At 41.5% G+C, this 20240-nt stretch overlaps 1 protein-coding gene across 1 annotated transcript in view; it reads left to right on the top strand.

Moving 5' to 3' along the window:
• Positions 1-20240, top strand: part of LOC124615555 (prolactin regulatory element-binding protein) — a 138869-nt gene that overhangs the window by 58486 nt on the left and 60143 nt on the right. Inside the window, exon 4 of the mRNA XM_047143531.1 lies at positions 10996-11173. Within this exon, the coding sequence (XP_046999487.1) occupies positions 10996-11173 (178 nt within the window). The remainder of the gene's footprint in view (positions 1-10995; positions 11174-20240) is intronic.

The raw sequence follows: 20240 nt of genomic DNA on the forward strand, positions 1-20240 counted from the left end.
ACATCAAAACCAGCCATTCCTCTATACCACTGGCAAAAAATTTCAACCAAGGGTACAGCAAAGGACCTAAGTTAATCCCTCCAGGCAGACTAAGAAAACTCGAACTGTAGGCCCCCAGTTACACAACCACCACCATTTTCATTGAAGAAACAAAAAAAATTAAACCAAAGCTGATAAGAGAGTCAAAGACCTTGAACCCCTCTGCACTGGTCCTGAGTGTCAATTTAAAGTCCAAGTATAGACAACATGATTATTGATTTCTGCCCAATTGAATGAGCAAGTCCCTCGAACAACCGAAAACTGTCATTTATTAGCACCTCTGCAGAAAGATAGGAGGGGCTGATACAATAAAACCTCACCAGTACAATGGTTGTGGAATGTAAATATGTTCAGGATACCTCTGGAGCAACTCGGACTTTTTGCTTAGGGTAGATGGTCTCAGTGGTTAGAGAACTAAAGGAGTAGTAGCCATCAATATACATAATAGTGAGGGATCACTCCAATCCACAACAACCAATGGGAGTCACTCCAGAAGACCATGCTGCCCTCTCAGCATAACAGTGCCCTCATGCTGAGGTTGGTATAGTGTTGAGCTCAGCCCAGTTTGAGACCTCAGCTACAGCAGTTAACAGCATTATGTAGGATAGTGACAGTTAGTTTCTGATGAAATACACTTTCGTAAATGTTGGGTTGTGTACTGCAAGAGAACATTTTGTTAACTTGTGCATTAAGTGATGCTTTCATAGTCAGCGACAGTCGTAAATTATCAAGCAATCCTGTGAAAAAGTCAAGTAAATCTTTTATTAATTTATGTTATAAAGTGAACTAATATTTCATGTGCTCTAGTTTGATGACCCTTCTCTATTAGCAAAGAACCAACAGTTATGGCTGGATGATTGCCATCCAAATGTTTGAGTGTCGCGTAAGAATCGGTCAAAGACTTTCGGCTTGTTGGTAACAAAATTAACCAACGAGTTGGCCTTACGTAGTAGTATAGAAGTATAGATGTGACGATCCCAAGTTTCATCTATTCACAACACTTCCCACAAACAAATTGTTTTGTGGCCTGACAGTTATATCGATAGACAACTCCCCTCTTCTGTAGACATCTCATACAAATGTGCTTTGGGGTTCCGCTTGTATCTTCTTCTGCATGAGAGTCTCACATCGAAAGAAGGTCATGATCTAAATGTGGGGCAGATTTCAGTACTGTTACTGGTTCATTCTTTGCCACTGATTTTTCATTATGGTCTCCAGCCTTACTGGCACTACTCAGTAGGGAGTAGCAGAATATTTACACTCATTTGACCATTTCCTAGTCTGAACATATCTTGTGAGTACAGAGTGGTGCCTGAAAGAAAGGCAGCTGGCTGCTCAGAAAGGCAAGTGAGATGATGTACAACAAACTGACTGTTTATATGTTGTAACAGCTTCCAGATATGGGTGAATCACATAACTATCATGGCCACAACTCTGCTGATACATCAGTACAAAAGATTAGATAGCAACTTCTTTCCTTTTGTATGGAAAGTGCCCTGAAGTCAGAGGACATGTGTGTCTGAGGAGAATTAATGACAGACCAACTGCAGAAAACTTGCAGCACTTGAAGCAAGAGTGTGAAGTACTGATATATAATAAAAAGAGAGAATGAAGATCTTGGCAGGAGTTAATTAACTCTATAAATCATTCCACTGAAACATTGATATTTGGGAGAACATTACATCAGGAGGATTTCAGTGTGGAGCACAAGGTGTCCTGTCAGTGTTTGGATGTGAAGTGGGATTCTCCAGACCAGCAAAGGAGACATTTAGTAGACCATGACAGAGTACTTTGCTCAGATCACTGCTATCACCAATCAGGATCAAGCTTGCTGTCACCAATGAGGAATCGTTGAGATGAGCAGTTGAATTTTCAGTTCTGGAACTTATGAAAAAGAATTTCCCTTCTCAAACCTGGGAAGGACTGCATTTCCCCAGTATTTGTTGCCCTCAGCAGATTAGTGGGAAAAATCTTGAAGTACACTGTGCAACACAGTTAAAGTGTCACTTTTTGAAACTCCATAATTGTCTCCCGTTGTGATGCAGAGGTTTGAAATTTGACTCAAAGGTGTCTTAAACATTCCACTGTGATGGTGTGAAAGCACGGCACTTGTGGTATGCACCACTGTTAAATCTCTGCACTGAGCAATGGCGTGCTTCATTACACGCAGCCGAGAAATGCATCATTGGCCACACTTCTCCATGTGCGGCCACTGTCTTACATCGCAGGCTGCCTTTGTGTGCACACTCTTCAAACCACAGTGATTGGGCATCCATAACACCCAGAAAATACAGCAATCCCAGCCGCAGACTCCATTAACTATGGAGCCTTATTTAACGCCACTACTGACATCTAACACCACTAGTGATGTCTGCAAGCCAGTCTTCATTGTGCTGTGTTCTACTCGACAACTCGGAAGTGCTATGCTGCGGTGGACCTGCTGTTTGATGTTGATTTGGCTGTGCTCTGGACTTAGAATCTGAATGCTGTACTGGAACTTTAACTTCAACATTAAATAGGCTCAGTATGTGTACAGACTTGTGATACATTCATTGTGTTATAGCACAATAAAAATGTCTGTGGTTAGAATCACATGCACAAGTAGGCAGCCTGCCATATCGGACAGCGGGCCACACGTGGAGAAGTGCGGCAAATGATGCATTTCTTGGACACGCATAATGGAACACGCCACTGCTTGGTGCAGATATTTAATAGTGGCGGATATCACAGCATCCTGTGAAGTCACTCACAGGTTCAGCAACACTTCAAATGGCAAGGTGTCAACAAAGGCAAAAAAAGGCAAGAGCTCAGAAGTCTGTGTGACGTTTAAGATAGGTTAATGATGTAACATAGGCACCAAGTTCTCTACATATACTCCCAGTATCACTGTGGACGTGTCACACAATGGGGAGGTCATCACACCCCAACTTACACACATTTCAGCCCTTCTTGTGCAGCTTTTTCATGGAGGCCAGAACCATAATGCCCAGCATTGAAATCATGTAGTTTTTTTATGGGTGGCTGAGGAAAGAATTTCAGACACTTCACTGCTTAGAATGACATTAAAAAGTTGGAGGAGGTGGCATAAAGGGCACCTATGAGCCCACCCCTTCCCTTGTGGCATTGATTCGCACACATTCTGCAGTTGAAAATAACAGTTACCCTTCCCCACCACCTCCACCACCACCACCCAGATGATTCAATCCTTCTCTAAGAACATCGTGGGAACCCCGTTGAACATAATCTGACTCTTTTGGATTAAAGTGCAACTGCAATTTTTGCTATGGTATGCAGGATGGTAGCAGTAGGCACTGTTCAAAACCATTTGATGAAATCTAAATGTGTTCCAAAGCAGTAAAAATTTTTTATGCTTTTTCAGTCCTCCTGCTCCACCCATGTCATGATTGCGAGGGAGGGGTGTGCAACATTCATTGACACCTGCATAAATAAAATGGCAAAGGGTTCCTGTAAGACACCCCCAGTTCAGTTCGGCAGCACCTTCAGTGCACCTTTAATGAGAAGTTTAAAATTGTACCTGTCCAGAGACTTGGACACCCATACTCCTGAGTGGTGGTCTGCTGCTGTTCTAGCACCTACTTGTGGAATCGAAGAGGTATCAAAGGGGTTGCCTGCCCTCAGGCACTAGAATAGTAGTGAAGTGCTCTCAGCTGATGGATGTTGAAGTCTTTAAAAATGTATCTTTACAAAGTGCTCAACAAGGGTGTGCACATGGTTCCAAGGGTGTTGCTGAACTGTCAAGGTCTTAGAGGGACCCTCTGCTGTTCTATTCATGCCTGTGTCAATGTCGCAGCCCCTCTGATCACACCACTGGAGGGCACTAAACAGGTGATCTGAAAAAGTGCAAAAACCATTTGCTGCTCCCAACCACATTCAGATTTTATCAAATGGCTTCGAACGGTCCTTAGAGATTCTACCCTCTATACCAGAGCAAATGTTGTGGTCGCACAACACTCCGAAGGGATCACATCATGCTCAATGATGCTGCAGCCCCATGGTGTCGTTAGTCATCAAGGTCATCATCCTATTGCTCATTGCACTGTTGGCTGTATGGGAATCAGTGCTGCAATGGAAGGAGTGGGTTTATTGATGCCCTTTATGCCGCCTCCTGAGATCGTTCCGTGTGGCCAGTGAGCAGCGGTGTGTCAAAAAAGTTTTCCTTAGCCATGCATAAGAGAACCACATGATTTCAACACCAGGTGTCACGTTTGTGGCCTCTGTCAAAGTGGCTTCAAAAGAAAGGGTGATATCTGTGTGTAAGAGGGAGTGTGCTGATCTTCAGTTTGTGAACACATTCATTGTTGTATTGGACAGAATCATAGTTAAATTTGGTGCCAGTGTGACTTCATTAACCCACCTTACACTTGACATGAACTTATGAGTTAAAGCCTTTTTTTCTTTTCACTTGTGTCGACACCTTGCTGTTTGAAGTGTCACTGAGTTTGAGGGTGACATCACAGGGTACCACACTTTTGTGCCAGTGGAGGCTATAGCCACCTTTGAGCCATGAAGCTTATGCATCACAATGTGAGGCAGTTACATTATTTCAAAAAAATGACTTTTTAATTGTGTTGTGCAGTGCAGACAACCAACCACCATCTAGTTTGTATCATAGAATAGAGATTGCTTTCATTGTGTGTTCAGAACATGTCAGTCTGCCATTATGGCATCATCATGCTGGGGGCAAGTACACTATGTAGTAGCCTTTTCTGTACAGGTGCCATTTAACCAGTATTTTCTTTATATTTTACCTAGTGCACTACATGGAGGTATAACATCCGTCGATAGCTCCAGGTATGTGCCTTTGGGCATGTTTCCTTCTCATTTTATGGTCCTTCCTCTCCCCACATTATTTGAAATATTGAGTTGATGACATTGTGTCCCAATTTTTCCACAAGAGTATGATATTCATCAGGATAACATTTTAATAGTTACTCTGTATTTTGTCACTTTAAGTAACATAATGTCTACTATATGGTTTCCAATGCAGTGTTTCTTGTTCTTCTTGCAGCCATGCAACAATGCATGACAGTTGCTACAAACTCTTAAGGGGCTGTAAATGAACAGAAAATACACGTTTTAAACATTCATTTGAAAAATCTGGTTGTATTCTTTATCACTTCTTTGTACACAGAATATGGGGCTAAACTCCATCCATCAAAAGCCCTAGCTGTACCAGTTGGTCATTAGCCAGAAATATCAGGAATCCCTACCATCTTTAAGCCTAAATGGGACAAATAACAATCTTTCTCAATCAGCAGAGTGTTGATGAGTAATAACAGATGGAAAGCTAAATTGGGCTGAGCACTTACCGTATTTACTCGAATCTAAGCCACACTTTTTTTCCGGTTTTTGTAATCCAAAAAACCACCTGTGGCTTAGAATCAAGAGCAAAGTAAGCGGAATATCCGAAAAAATGTTGGTAGGTGCTGCCACAACTAACTTCTGCCATCTAATATATGTAGTGCTACACAGGCATCCTTTGCAGGCACAAAGATAAATACTGGCGCCAAAACCTCTGCGTCAGTAAATAAATTTAAAAAAAGGTGGAAGACGAGCTTTTTTTCTACGCCCTGAGACTGGCTAGACTGCTTGGGATGTTTGTCAATATGGCCAACTCTACATTCTGAATTTTTTCCTACCTGTAACAAGTGATGGCTGTTAATAGGAACTTTTATGAATTGTGAATCACATGCAGTATTCTCTCCACCATAAGAATAATACAAATGTAAACATTTTGCCATGTATTCTTTTGTGTTTGCTGCTATCTTATTTAAATCCTGTCTGCCTAATAAACTATGAAACTAGAGTGAGACAACAGCAAACGCGAAAGTATATACGTATCATGTCATGTTTATAATCGTATTATTCTTATGCCGAATAGTGATACAGTCAGAAATGAAGCACGGCAACTGACTAGATTTTTAAATCTAAGATGGCTCTAATTTCTATGCAGAATGTAATGTACTAAAGAGGCGTCTGCAAAGATTTTCAAACGGAGAAAATTTTTCGCTAAACTCTTGTTCACATCTTCTATCATACGCAGTCTATTATTTGGCTCTTGTTTATCATTATCAAAGAAAGCAGCAGTGTAAGTAACAACAGTCTCTTGCCATTGTTTTGCTAATGAGACAATTCCTCTCTTTTTTTTTTACTGCAAGCGGCAGTAGCGTGCACAAAAGCAAGCCATGCCACGAGCGGCGACAGGCCGTAAACACTCATTATCAGAAAGCAACAAAAAATGCATAACACAGCACAACAATGCATTTTCAGCTTAGAGTGACGTAAACACCTATAACAAAGAGAACGGCACTTATCAGATCAAAGAAAAATAAGCAATCAATTCAAACCAGACGAAGCATGCGAAAAAGGGAGGGTAGCCGTATAAATATGACGCATACCAATGGCTACCTGGTAAAGCTTAACTGCTAAGCTTATGACTCGAACCAAACTACTGTAGCTGTATCGTCATTCTTTCGACCTAAATTGTGTCTCATATTACAATGGACCAACTTTGTTTAGATTTAGGGTGTGGTGTTAAACTTTTCTCTCCCCTTGAATTTCGAGTTTCAAATTTCAGGTACGGCTTAGATTCGGGGATTTTCTTTTTTTTTTTTTTTTTTTTTAGTCTCATTTTTCACGTGCGGCTTAGATTCGAGTAAATACGGTAGCTGCCACGTGTAAAAAGGCATCAGCATCTGTACACGCCCCACAAAAATATACAAAGCTCTTCCCTTTCGAACTGAAAAAGAAAGTTGTACAACCTGCTATAACCCTGTATGTAATACTTGGATATGCTCCCTGACACCATTCGCACTACACTTTGAATGAATGTTCTGCCAACGGCATCTGTGTGGGTCAGCCACCAGAGGACACCCGTGGACCACATGATTTGTGCACATAACACAGCATCAGCCACCTAGTCTACCAGAGCCCTCCTTTTATAAGCACAGTGCAGCAGGCCCTCATCCTCATATAGTGTTTGTACTTATTGTCAGCAAGTGCTTATGTTAATAGCTGGATTGTTTGTGTGCTCTAATCTGTTGTTCCGGAATAATAAATTTTAGTTCATTGTGGCTGTGCTGTTGTTTGTGTACAATACACAACCATTTACATTTCCAGTTGATTACAACAGTGCTAGCCTTCAAGGTCTTTCTTAGGAAAGCTCTCAGTGCTTGAAACTGGTGCTGAATGTATCTGTGACATTCAACCTTTGATCATACTTCACCACCTTACACACAGCTGTCCTGTCTACCTGCACAGAAACAAAGAGATTGCCACACACTCCTGTCTCTCCTACAGTCTCATCAATATACACAGTCCCTCACATCTTTCCTCTACCTCTTGTCTAAACAACATGGCAGAAACACTCATTCCCATCAAAGAAAAATCATTTCTGTCCCACTCCATCACTGAGTCATTTTCTCGAAGTCCTTTTCAGTAGCAGGAAATTGACTGTGAAATAATCTCACTCATTGTATCAGAGAACTGAATAACAGCTCCAACTTGAAAAGACAGTTAATGACACATCTACTAAAGCAACAAAATGTCTGCCTTTGTTTTTGTATGCACTAGTTACCGCATTGCAACTAAGTATCCTTCTTTCCAACAGGATCTTCAGTATTTCCCAAATCCCTTTGCTAATGCTGTCTACCTAAATTTCTCAAAAGCTCTGTTCTAATCAAGTAAAATAAATAAATATGAATATAATAGAAAGAAACATTCCATGTGGGAAAAATATATATAAAAAACAAAGATGCTGTGACTTACCAAATGAGAAAGCGCTGGTAGATAGACACAATAAAAAACACACAACACACACACACAAATTTCAAGCTTTCGCAACCCAAGGTTGCTTCATCAGGAAAGATGGAAGGAGAGGAAAAGACGAAAGGATGTGGGTTTTAAGGGAGAGGGCAAGGAGTCATTCCAATCCCGGGAGCGGCGCACACACACACATATCCATCCGCATATATACAGACACATGCAGACATGTGTAAAGGCAAAGAGGTTGGGCAGAGATGTCAGTTGAGGCGGAAGTACAGAGGCAAAGATGTTGTTGAATGACAAGTGATGCACAAGGGGCGGCAGCTTGAAATTAGTGGAGGTTGAGGCCTGGTGGGTAACGGGAAGAGAGAATATATTTAAGGGCAAGTTCCCATCTCCGCTAATTTCAAGTTGCCGCCCCTCGTACATCACTTGTCATTCAACAACATCTTTGCCTCTTTACTTCCGCCTCGACTGACATCTCTGCCCAACCTCTTTGCCTTTATATATGTCTGCCTGTGTCTGTATATGTGCGGATGGATATGTGTGTGTTAGCAAGTGTATACCTGTCCTTTTTTCCCCCTAAGGTAAGTCTTTCCGCTCCCGGGATTGGAATGACTCCTTGCCCTCTCCTTTAAAACCCACATCCTTTCGTCTTTCCGTCTCCTTCCATCTTTCCTGATGAAGCAACCTTGGGTTGCGAAAGCTTGAAATTTGTGTGTATGTTTGTGTGTTTTTTATTGTGTCTATCTACCAGCGCTTTCTCATTTGGTAAGTCACAGCATCTTTGTTTTTTATAAAATAAATAAATAAATTTTACAGTGCAGAAGCACTGAAACAATAATGTATTATAAATAAATAGCTCATTTCATATTTATAGTTTTCCTGTTTGTATCAAAGAACATCACCATTTTAAATTTTGAAGAATCAGTGAGGTACGTGGATCTCATTTTCTACATCTGCATCCATACTCTGTAAACCACAGTCATGTGCATGCCAGAGAGTACGTCCCATTGTACCAATTATTAGAACTTCATCCCATTCTATCCCCGTATACAGACAGTATGGGGAGAATGACCATTTACATGCCTCTGTGCATGTAGTAACTAAACTAATCTTAAATCAGAATTCCTCTGGGAATTATGTCGGGGGTTGTAATATATGTCTAGAGTCCTCATTTAAATCTAGTTCTTGAAACTTTACAAGTAAACTTTCTCAGCATGATTTGCATCTATCTTTAAGTGTCTGCCAGTTCAGTTAATTCAGTATCAAACACTCTGCCGTGGGTCAGACAAACCTAAAAACATTTGTGCTGCCCTTCTCTGTATACATCCAGTCTCCCCCTTTTACTCCCATTTGGTATGGATCCCTTGAGCAATATTCTGTGGTGGATTGCACAAATGATTTGTAAGCAATCTCCTTTGTAAACTGATGGCATTTCCCTGGCATTCTACCAATAAACTGAAGTCTGCCACTTAATTTACCTATGACTGAACCTATGTGATTATTCTGTTTCATATCCCCACAAAGTCTTAAACACAGGTAGTTCTACAAGTCGGTAAAAACAGGTAGTTCTACAAGTTGGCCAATTCTAGTTACGACTTACTGTTACCGTAGTCAAAGGATACATTTTTTTCAGTTTGTGAAATGCATGATTTTACGTTTATGAATGTTTAAAACAAGTTGTCAATCTTTGCACTACTTTGAAATTTTATCAAGATCTGACAGAATACTTCTGCAGCTTTTTCCAGACAGTACTTCATTATAGAAAACTGCATCATTTGCAAAAAGTATGAAGTTACTATTAATGCTGTCTGCACGGTCATTAATGTATAACATGACAAGCAAGTTTCCAATATGCTTCCCTGGGGCACACTCGAAGTTATTTCTACATCTGCCAATGATTTTTCATTCGAGATACCATGCTGTGTCCTCCCTACCAAAAAATCCTCCGTTCAGACACAGAATTTGCTCAATACACCATACAATCTTTGTTTTGATACTGAGCATTGAGAAATCAAGAAATACTGCATCTATTTGACTGCCTTGATCTATGGCTTTCAGGATGTCATGTGAGAGAAGTGCAAGCTGGGTTTCACATATCAATGTTTTTGGAATCCATGCTGCTTTCACATGATTGACATTTTCAGAAATCCATGATGGTTGGTATGGAGGAGGTAATTCTGTTTAAGACACCTCATTAAGTCTGAGAGCTCAGAATATGTTCTTAGAGTCTACCACAAATGAATGTCAAGGATAGTGGACAGTACTTTTGTGACTTCTTTCTTGTACATAGATGTGACCTATGTTTTCTTCCAACTACTGGGCTCAGTTTTCTGTTTGAGGGATCATCAGTATATTATGGTCAAAACATTTTTTAACAATTTCAGCTGCCTCTCAACGTCACTGACACTAATATCCATGTCGGTCATCTTTGCAGTGGCAAGAGAATTAAATTGGGGCAGTATACCTGGAGTTTCATTTGTAAAGTAACATATGAAAACTGAGTTCAATGTCTCTGCTTTTGTTTTGCTACCCTCAATTTCAGTCCCTGTCTCATCCATAAGTGTCCAGATACGGATACTAATTTTTAAACCACTCACAGCCTTTACACATAACCATAAATTCTTTTTGTTTTGTGAGAGATCCTCTGAAAATATTGTGCTATGGCAATAATTGAAGACTGATCAGCCTGCCATATGTTTCTGATGTAGTGTTTTAATCATGTATCATCCTGTGTACTTACTTTAGACAAAAGTTATATGAATTGACACACACCATATTTTTATCAAGTGTTTGGTTTAGGCAGGTGATTCATAATTATTGCACTGGACTTTTTAACTTTTTGTTGTTTTCAACCACACTCATCACTAAGTATTTTAGTATGTGTATTAGAGATTGATGTGTCATCAAAATCACCATCATTACTGCTGTTGACATCATCATTTTAATTTACCATTGGACCATGAAATAGCTATGGTAAGCAGCCTTGAGCCACAGAAACATAAGGGGTTTTTTGACACTCAATGAAAAAAGTGTTCAGATGCTCAAGAAGCTATCAATTCATTTAAAGAAAGTTTTTATATAAGTTACACACTTTCTAATTTGCACTTTCTATTGATATGCATTCTTTGTAATGGATTTACATTTATTATGTTTTCTTCTTTCCAGTGATGATGAGCCATTACAACGAGTTGTTCGAATAAGTCTTTCTGGCAAACTTATGGCTACAGGAGGCACTGATGGCCATATTCGTCTTTGGCAGTTTCCTTCATTAAGAAAACACTTCGATATTGCTGCCCACAAGAAAGAAATTGATGACATTGACTTCAATCCAGATGAAACAATGGTATTACATTGACTTTCCTATAGGTTAAAAAATAATACTTTTTGTTGTGCTATACTAATGAAATATTTATTATTATTATTAGTATTATCACCATCATGATGTATATGCTGTAGAGTCATTCCATGAAAAATCAACACACTTTAAATAAAAATTTTACCTCACCCTCTTAGATTTTGCTGAAAGTTGGTATACTTGTAGTGGGTGCTGAAACTAAGAAAAATACCAAATTTCAATTTTTTACCTAAAAAAATTCCTGAATATAGTCATGTAAACTTTTCAAAAACTGGCCAAAAATGTGTGAACGGACTTTTTTTAAATTGTCCTAGGAGCTGCCCTAATTGAGCTAGAGAACTGGGAAAGGTGTCATTTTGCAGCACTCTTCATGCTCTTTCCAGTGATAGACAAAAAAACATAGCTTCTAATTAATAACCTTTTTCAAAATGGTAATTAATATTTTGATTTAATTTTTTTACAAAAAGTACATAATTGAAAATTTTCAAAATATTTCCATAACTACTTCATACTGTTGTAAATCACATGACAAAATATAAATGTGGGATGATGATGGGTTCATTGTTAAAAAAAAAAAAAAAATATTCCGGACTCTTGTTTTTCACTAACGGCCCTAGTTTGACCAAACTGACCTTTAAGGTAGTATATCAGTAGAGGACCGTATACATAGGGCTTGATGTCTGTACAATAATTAAGATACTGGAGCCATTGTTGAGATGATGTAGTCTGCATTGTTACCTTCTAAGGCTTTGTGTGCCTATAGCATTATTGTGCACTGTGGTTTTAGTGCAAATCAATTGTTACCTCTGTGTTGACCAGTCTGTATCTATTATATTTAATAGTTCATTTTCAAGTAAATCTATACATTGAAGGACAGTTTGTAAGTGGTTTTTGTATAAATATGGAGCCAAGTAAAAAGTGCAGTGCTGTAAGAGTGCAGTATTGTAATCCATTGAAGAAGTCAAATCATTTTATTAGAGACAGAAAAAAACTGAGAAATGTCACAACATGGATGTCCAAATTATTTCCTCAAACACCAAGTGGTGCTAATAGTTGTGATAAATGTAGGAAAGATGTAACCAAATTGAAAAATACACCAGAGCCCATCAGTGATGAAAGTGTTGAAGAAGAATCTTCTGGATCAGAGATAATCATCCGAGACCAAGACCCTGACTTCACTCCAACTTCAGTAGCTGTTAAAACATTTAACACAACACTTCAAGAACTAGGTGAGTCCCCAATTGACAAGAGAAAACTAACATCTAGGAATTACGCCAAATCAAAAGTGAAGAAAATCTCATCAATGACACGTAAACGTTTTGTTGCTCCTGAAACTTCTTCGTCAGATACTGATACTGCTGAATCCGCTCTTGAAAATCTTAAAAGAAACTTTAAAAATTCTATAAGTAGAGCAAAAAAACTAATGATTCTTACAAGTTTACATGAAAAGTGGAGTGTCAGGAAAATAATGAGGGAATTTAATGCTCCTACTTACATTGTTCGGCAGTCCAAAAAAATTTTGAAAGAGAAAGGATTCATGGAAGGTCCAAACCCAAAACCAGGGAAGTGTTTACCAACAGAAACTGTCAAAACTGTACATTCATTTTATGAAATGATGAAGTTAGCAGGGCAATGCCAGGTATTAAAGATTGTGTGACAATTACAGAAACAAGTGGAAATAAAACAAAAATATCAAAAAGACTTATTTTGTGTAATCTTAAAGAAGCTTAAAACATTTTAAAGACAAGTTTCCTAACATAAAAATAGGTTTCTCTAAATTTGCTGAGTTGAGACTAAAACATTGTGTATTAGCTGGCCGGAGTGGCACACACACTGTCTGCGTGTGCACAACTCACCAAAACATAAAATTAATGATAGAAAATGCCAAACTAAATACAGTAACAAACAGCAGCTTAAACAATTATAAGCAGTGCATTGCAAAAATGCTTTGCAACCCATCATCAGTTGATTGCAACATGGGAAACTGTGAATACTGCCAAGGAGAAACTGTCATGTGTAAAATTTTAAGACTCTTTTTCATGAAAACTTAATTGAACAAGTTCAGTTCTGACAGTGGATGTCAGTTGACTGATGTAATCTGGAAATTGTTCAGAAAACTTCTGAAGAATTCATAGATTTATTTTGTAGTAAGATGTCGACTTTGATTCGGCATGACTTCATTGCCAAGCAACAACGAACATTCCTTAACTCCACAAGAGAAAACCTTATGGAATCTGAATTTGTTGTCATATGTGATTTTTTCAGAAAATTATAGTATAGGTTGAAGCTCAAAGTTTCCACTGGACAAGACAACGGATTACCATTCATCCTTTTGTTATATATTACAAACAGGAAGACAAAATTGAGCATATGAGCTTTGTCATTGTTTCTGATTGCCTGGAGCACAATACAACTGTGGTTTACACCTTTCAAAAGAAGCTAATTTCATATCTAACAAATAAATTTCAAAAGATTCCAAAAAATATATACTATTATTCTGACGGTTCTGCCGCTCAGTATAAAAATAAGAAAAACTTCCTGAACCTTTGCCCTCATGAGGAAGACTTCAACATAAAAGCTGAGTGGCACTTTTCAGCCACAGCACATGGGAAAGGGCCTTGTGATGGAGTAGGGGGTTCAGTAAAGAGACTGGCAGCTTGTGCAAGTTTGCAAAGGCCATACCAAAATCAGATCCAAACCGCACAAGATGTATTTGAGTGGGCAGTAGATAATATCACAAATGTTGATTTGCATATTCCACTCAAGAAGACCTCGCTGCTTCAGAAATATTCTTAAAAAGCCGGCTTGAAGAGGCATTGACAATCAAAGGAACACAGCAATTCCACTCTTTCATTCCCAACACCATCAAAATTAATAGTCAAATACTTCTGAGGTGATATGCAGACTTGTGAGAGGGAAGTAACTACATCACCAGACAAACTGAAGTTACAAGATGTATCAGGCTATGTCACCACTGTATATGCAGAAACTGGTGGCTTGGGTACATTTTAGAAAAAAACGAAGAACTTGATGAAGTGATTAGTTTTGGTTTAATAAGGGGGTGGTATCAGGCCAAATGCTTGCCACATTAAGCGTATCAAACTGCAAAAATCTGAACATTCTCAAATGGCTCTCTCTTCAAGTGGTATAGCATCCTGCAACCTTCCCTTCCCTGGTTACATCCTGGGAGGAGGGCCGGGCTTGCCATCTTGGCATGAAACACTTTCCCTGCTATGTGGTTTGTACTAGAGTGGATGGGAACACCTTCACTGCCACAAAGTCACTGATTTTTGTGGGAAATATCGAGGATAAGTTTGGTGAAGTGGAATCTCTCAGTAAGATGTGGCTGGGCTCCCTGTTGAACAAAGCTTCTTCTATCACCCAGTCTGAAAGTCTTCGTGCTTCTGGTTGTCTTGGTGATGTCCCAGTGTCTATTACCCCCTCACCAGAATATGGTCCAGGGAGTGACATTTCAGAGGGACCTCATCCTGCAAACTGATGACTATCTTCGGGCTAATTTGGAGCAATGCGGCATTCATTTTGTTTGATGTGTGCAAAACTGGCATAAAGACAACTGCACCATTATCGTCACCTTTATCCTAGCTTTTGTGGGAGATACCGTTTCCGAGAAAGTCAAGGAAGGTTATGTGTTACCAATGTGACACAAAGCTGTACATCCCACCACCCATGATCTGCTTTGGTTCTACATTTTGGGTATATGTCTTCCCAATGTATGCCGTATTCTCTGTGTGGTGACTGTTGACACCCACTCCCTGAGGGAAGTCCCTATATTCCATCACCTGTATGTGTAAACTCTTGTGTCCACCACTTTCCATGCTCACCAGATTTCCCAGCTTACAAGAGAGAAAAGAAGATCCAAGAGTAAATGTCCCTGGATCGTCTATCGTATGCTGAGGCTCGTCAAAAATATGACTGACTCCACGAAGTGTCAATTTCTTCTACTTTGACCTCTGTTACACCTTTTCCCCTCCTACCTCTTCCTTACCCCACTCCCATACCTCTCTGCTATGCCTCTCCCCTGCGATTCACACACCATCCCCTCCAGGTACTGCTGCCCCTTCCCAGCCAAAGAAGTGCCCTGCTTCTTTGGTGTCTGCTGGTGATAGGGCTTCCCCCAGGATCCCTCCTCCTAACATCCCTCAGGACGGAAGCCTGCTACCACAAATCAGGCCATGCGATGCAGTTTGTGCACCCCAAGGTCACCTGCTCTCCAAAAGAGAAAAAGAAGAAGAAGAATTGTAAGTCCCAGGACAAGCCGTCCCCCCCCCCCCTCCCCTCCAGTGCTCCTGTAGGAGCCGTCTCCCCCCTCACAATCTGAGTCTGACATCTTGTTTATGAATGTCACCACATCCTTGTACCCCCATGGGACTTGCCGCTCTTTGGTAGGTTTGTGCTTGGCTATCATATGGCCTCAGCCTTTGCAGCATTTTTTTCGTTCTGTGCTGCAAGTTTGTCCTCTTGCTATCCTTTTTCCGCTCCCTTCGGGAACATGTCTGGGATGTTTTTCGGAATGTCTTCCGCATTTTCAGTGGCTGACATCAGAACGGTCTCACCACTATATTTCGTTCCTTTTTTCTTTCTTTGTTCACCTTCTCCTATCCTTCCTCCGCTTCAGTGTTTGAGATTCCTCTTTTTCCTTTTCCCTCCCTGTGTGCTAATGAAGACTGGCCCACGTATCTGACGCATAATGGGTGACTGGGTAACGCGAAATTCCCAGCCCCGGGTTGACAGTTAGGGTTTGCACATATCCCTTGCTACTGGCCAGGCCTACAGAGCGTTGATTGCCTGAGCTGCTACCTTCCCAAATTGTCAATTGGTCCCTCTGTCAGGTGATTGGGAGGTGTGACCTAAGGCGGCTGAGCCCCCTGTGAGATGGACCCCCCCAGTTGGAAGGAGTGCGCCGTCAGAGATGCTGGCAGTTTTGAGGGATTTTCTCGCAATGACCCAATCGTCATCTGCACAGTCAATGTAATGTCTACCTACATAAACGGAATGAAGCTCCTGATTCAAAGACCCTCCCAACTGCACCACGGTTCGTCATGGTTTCTCATACTGAAGACAGTCAGTCCTTTGTGACAGAAAAATCCGTTTCTTACTCAGAAAGGTGTTGATGCAATTTCCGGCCCTGTGAAATCCTGCTCTCGTTTACGCAATGGTACTTTGCTTTTGGAGATTACTTCTGATTCTCAAGCACAACGACTGCTTGTGGCTTTGCTTCTCCACGGTTGTCCTGTTCGTGTCAGTGCCCATTGAACTCTGAATTCCTCCCGTGGTATTATTTACACTAGGCTGCTCGATGGTCTGACTGAGGCATAAATCCAAGCAAACCTCTCTGATCAGGGTGTAATTGCAGTCCATCGGGTGATGAAAACGGTAGAACCATCCTTAGTGCCAACATGCACTATTTTCTCACTTTTGTTAGAGTGGTGCTTCCTTCCAAGAACAAAGCAGGCTATGAAGTTATCGCAGTCTGACCATACTTTCTAAACCCAATGTGCTGCATCACACTCAAATGTCCTGTTGACACCTGGCCAAATGTGTAACCTGTGGTAGGAATGCTCATGAGGGCAATTGTCCAGCTCCTTCTCCCCACTCTATCGACTGCAGTGGCATCCGTGCTGCCTTCTCTGGAGATTGTCCCATGTATCTCGATGAGCAGGCTGTCCAGGAGATCCAGGTAAAGAAAAAAATGCCCTACCCAGTTGCTCGCAAATTGTTGGCTAGTCAGAAACCCTGTGTCCTACCATCCAGCACTTACAGTACTCTTCTTGCTATGTCTTACTCCATGAAGGACCTGGCCACGCAAACATGTGACCTCAAATTCAGCAACAGGGTTGTGAAATCGCCATTGCCAAACAAGCCAAAAAACTTTCACCTCGTGGGGCGAAGTCAACTGCTACACAACTGGCAGGCCTAAATGACAGAAGGAATACTTCCGCGAAGACGTTATACATCCCTCCAGCCAACAAACATCTGAGTCTTCCTCTGCTAACTGGAAAGGCTCCAAGAAGTCAGAGACAAATGGTCGTCTCCTTCACCGACTCTGAGATCCTCTTCAGCGATGTCGCCACATGATACCCTCGTCCGGCTGACCTCCGTGTCACCGGTGCACAGTGCCAACCAATTTTCTGCCCTGCACTCTGTAAACTGACGGAAGGAGAATGCCAACACCTCTGTAGATCCCCTGGAGCAGGATACCCCAGCCTGTGTGCCCTGTAGCAGTCAGTCTTTGGAGGCTAGCACTTGGCAGCCACCAATGTGTCACCTCTTCATTTTTCCCAACTCCCCTTTCCTCATTATGACTCTCCTTCAGTGGAATGTTCATGGACTTTGATCAAACAAAGAGGATTTGCGGCTGCTCTTAGAATCCCAGTGTCTGCTTGTTCTCTGGTTCCAGGGAACAAAACTGTGTCCTCACGACTGCTTTGAGCTCTTGCATTTATTCGCAGTCCATTTCGACCTTCCCCCTGAGGATGACATTCCATCCCATAGAGGAGTCATGTTGCTCATACAGGATGATGATCATAGTCAACCCATCTCCACAACTATCCATCTTCAAGCTGTTGCAGTTCACTTTTTCCTTCCTCACTTGACCGTTTCTCTTTGTATTGTTTACATACCTCCATTATTCGATATCATCAGGGCAGACTTCCTCCAGCTTCCTGGACATCTACCTCACCCCTTTCTGCTGCTTGGTGACTTTAATGTGCACCATTCTGTTTGAAGCTCTCCCAGAACCTGTCAGAGAGGTGCCCTCTTTTCTGACATTCTCAATCAACTTAACCTCCTCTGCCTTAACACAGGAGCACCCATGTTCCTTTCAGACTCCACGCACACCTATTCCCACTGGGACCTATCTTTCTGCACTGCCCAGCTTGCCCATCATCTCGAGTAGTCTGTTCTCTGTGACAAATACTCGAGCGACCATTTCCCATGTACTCTCCATTTGCAGACTCCTACCCCACTTATGTGCACACCCAAATGGCAGCTTACCAAGGCTGACTGGAGGCGTTACTCCTCCCTGGCGACCTTCGATGAATGTCATTTGCCCAGTTGTGATAACCAGGTAGAATATCTTACAAATGTTATCCTTACCATCACAGAATGTTCCATTCTCCACACTTCCCCTTTAACATGCCATGTCCCTTTCCTTTGGTGGACTGAGGCATGCTGCAACACAATTTGTGCCTGGATACGTGCTCTCCATGTGGGTTTCACCATCACCCTATGATGGCAAACTGCATTGGTTATAAACAGTTGCTTGCTCAGTGTCGTCACTATCTTCGGGATAGCAAAAAAGCTAATATATTTTATACATTAGTTCTTTTAACAGTTCCACTTCCTCTTCTGTTGTGTGGGCCAACCTGTCACGGCTCCCTGGTGCCAAGATCCATTCCCCAATTTTTGGCCTGACAGTAGCAGACGATGTCATAGTGGACCCTATTGCTATCTCCAACACCTTGGGCCACCATTTTGTGGAGATTTTTAGCTCCTCCCACTTTCACCCTGCCATCCTCCATTGGAAACAAACAGAAGAGGCTCGGGTGATACCCTTCTCTTCTCAGAATCGTGCGTGCTACAGTGCCGCCTATACTATGAAAGAGCAAGACTATGCTCTCACTTCATCCCAGTCCACTGCCCCAGGACCAGACAATATTCACATTCTGATATTGCATCGCATTTCTCTTGCGGGCAAACACTTTCTCCTTCAAACGTACAGCTGCTTCTGGACAGAAGGCATATTTCCCAGATGCTGTTGTGAAGCCACTTTCATACTCATACTTAAGCCAGGTAAGGACAGACACCTTCCTTCTAGCTACCGCCCCATTTCTCTTGCCAGCTGTGTTCACCAGCTGTTATGGTGGCTTGAGTCTCACAATTTACTCACCACTGCACAGTGTGGATTTCGAGTGCGTGATTCTGCAGTTGACCATCTCGTCACTTTGTCATGAATGGCTTTCTGCAGAAATCCCAGACTGTGGCCGTGTTTCATGATTTGGAGAAAGCCTACACCTCCTGCTGGAGGACTGGTATCCTCCATTCTCTCTACACATGGGGCTTCCATGGGTGCATGTCTTGTTTCCTTCAGGAATTTTTAAAAGTCCGAGTTTTCAAGGTATATGTGGGTTCCACCTTTCTGGATGACTTTATCCATGAAAAAGATGTGCCTCAGGGTTCCATTCTGAATGTCATCCTCTCTGCTAACACCATTAGCCCCATAATGGCCTGTCTCCTGCCAGGCATCTACGGCTCCCTTTTCATTGATGGTTTTGCCATCTATTGCAGTTCTCCATGGACTTGTCTTATTGAGCGGCATCTTCACCAATGTCTTGATCATCTTTATTCATGGAGCATCGACAGTGGCTTTTGTTTTTCCACTGACAAAACTGTTTGTATGAATTTCTGACAGAGCAGTTGGTCTCTTCCACCATCGTTACATCTTGGGCCTGTTGCTCTTCCGTTCATTGCAACTACGAAATTCGTGGGGCTCGTGCTCGATAGGAAACTTTCTTTGTCCCCCACCTGTCTTATCTGGCAGCCTGCTGTATGTGGTCCTTAAATGTCCTATGTGTCCTCAATTGTACTGGGGCTACAACTTTGCTTTCGCTTTTTTTTTCTCAAAGTTTGAGGCTTTATTGTGAGCATCTTATAAAAAATTTACGTTTCAAAGTATTAGCCATTGCTGGTCACTATTTTCTCCCATCTTTCAGGCAGCATACGAATCCCATGGTGGAAGAACTGGGCGTCTTTTTGGAAGATCTGTGCATCGATCCAATTTTCCAATTGTTCATATGACAGGAAGTGCTGGGCAGCCAGGTTGTGTGCTACTGAACTAAAAAGTTGGTAGTCAAAGGGAACAATGTCTGGAGAATACAGTGGGTGGGATAGGACTTCCCATTTCAACATTTCCAGGTATGTTTTGGCGGGTTTTTCCACATGGGGTCGAGCACTGTCATGCTGCAAGATCACCTTTTCATGACTATTGTTGTATTGTGGCCGTTTCTCTTTCAGTGATCAGCTCAAACACATCAAT

The sequence above is a fragment of the Schistocerca americana genome, chromosome 5, assembly GCF_021461395.2.
Source record: "Schistocerca americana isolate TAMUIC-IGC-003095 chromosome 5, iqSchAmer2.1, whole genome shotgun sequence".
In the NCBI taxonomy this organism is placed as follows: Eukaryota; Metazoa; Arthropoda; class Insecta; order Orthoptera; family Acrididae; genus Schistocerca; species Schistocerca americana.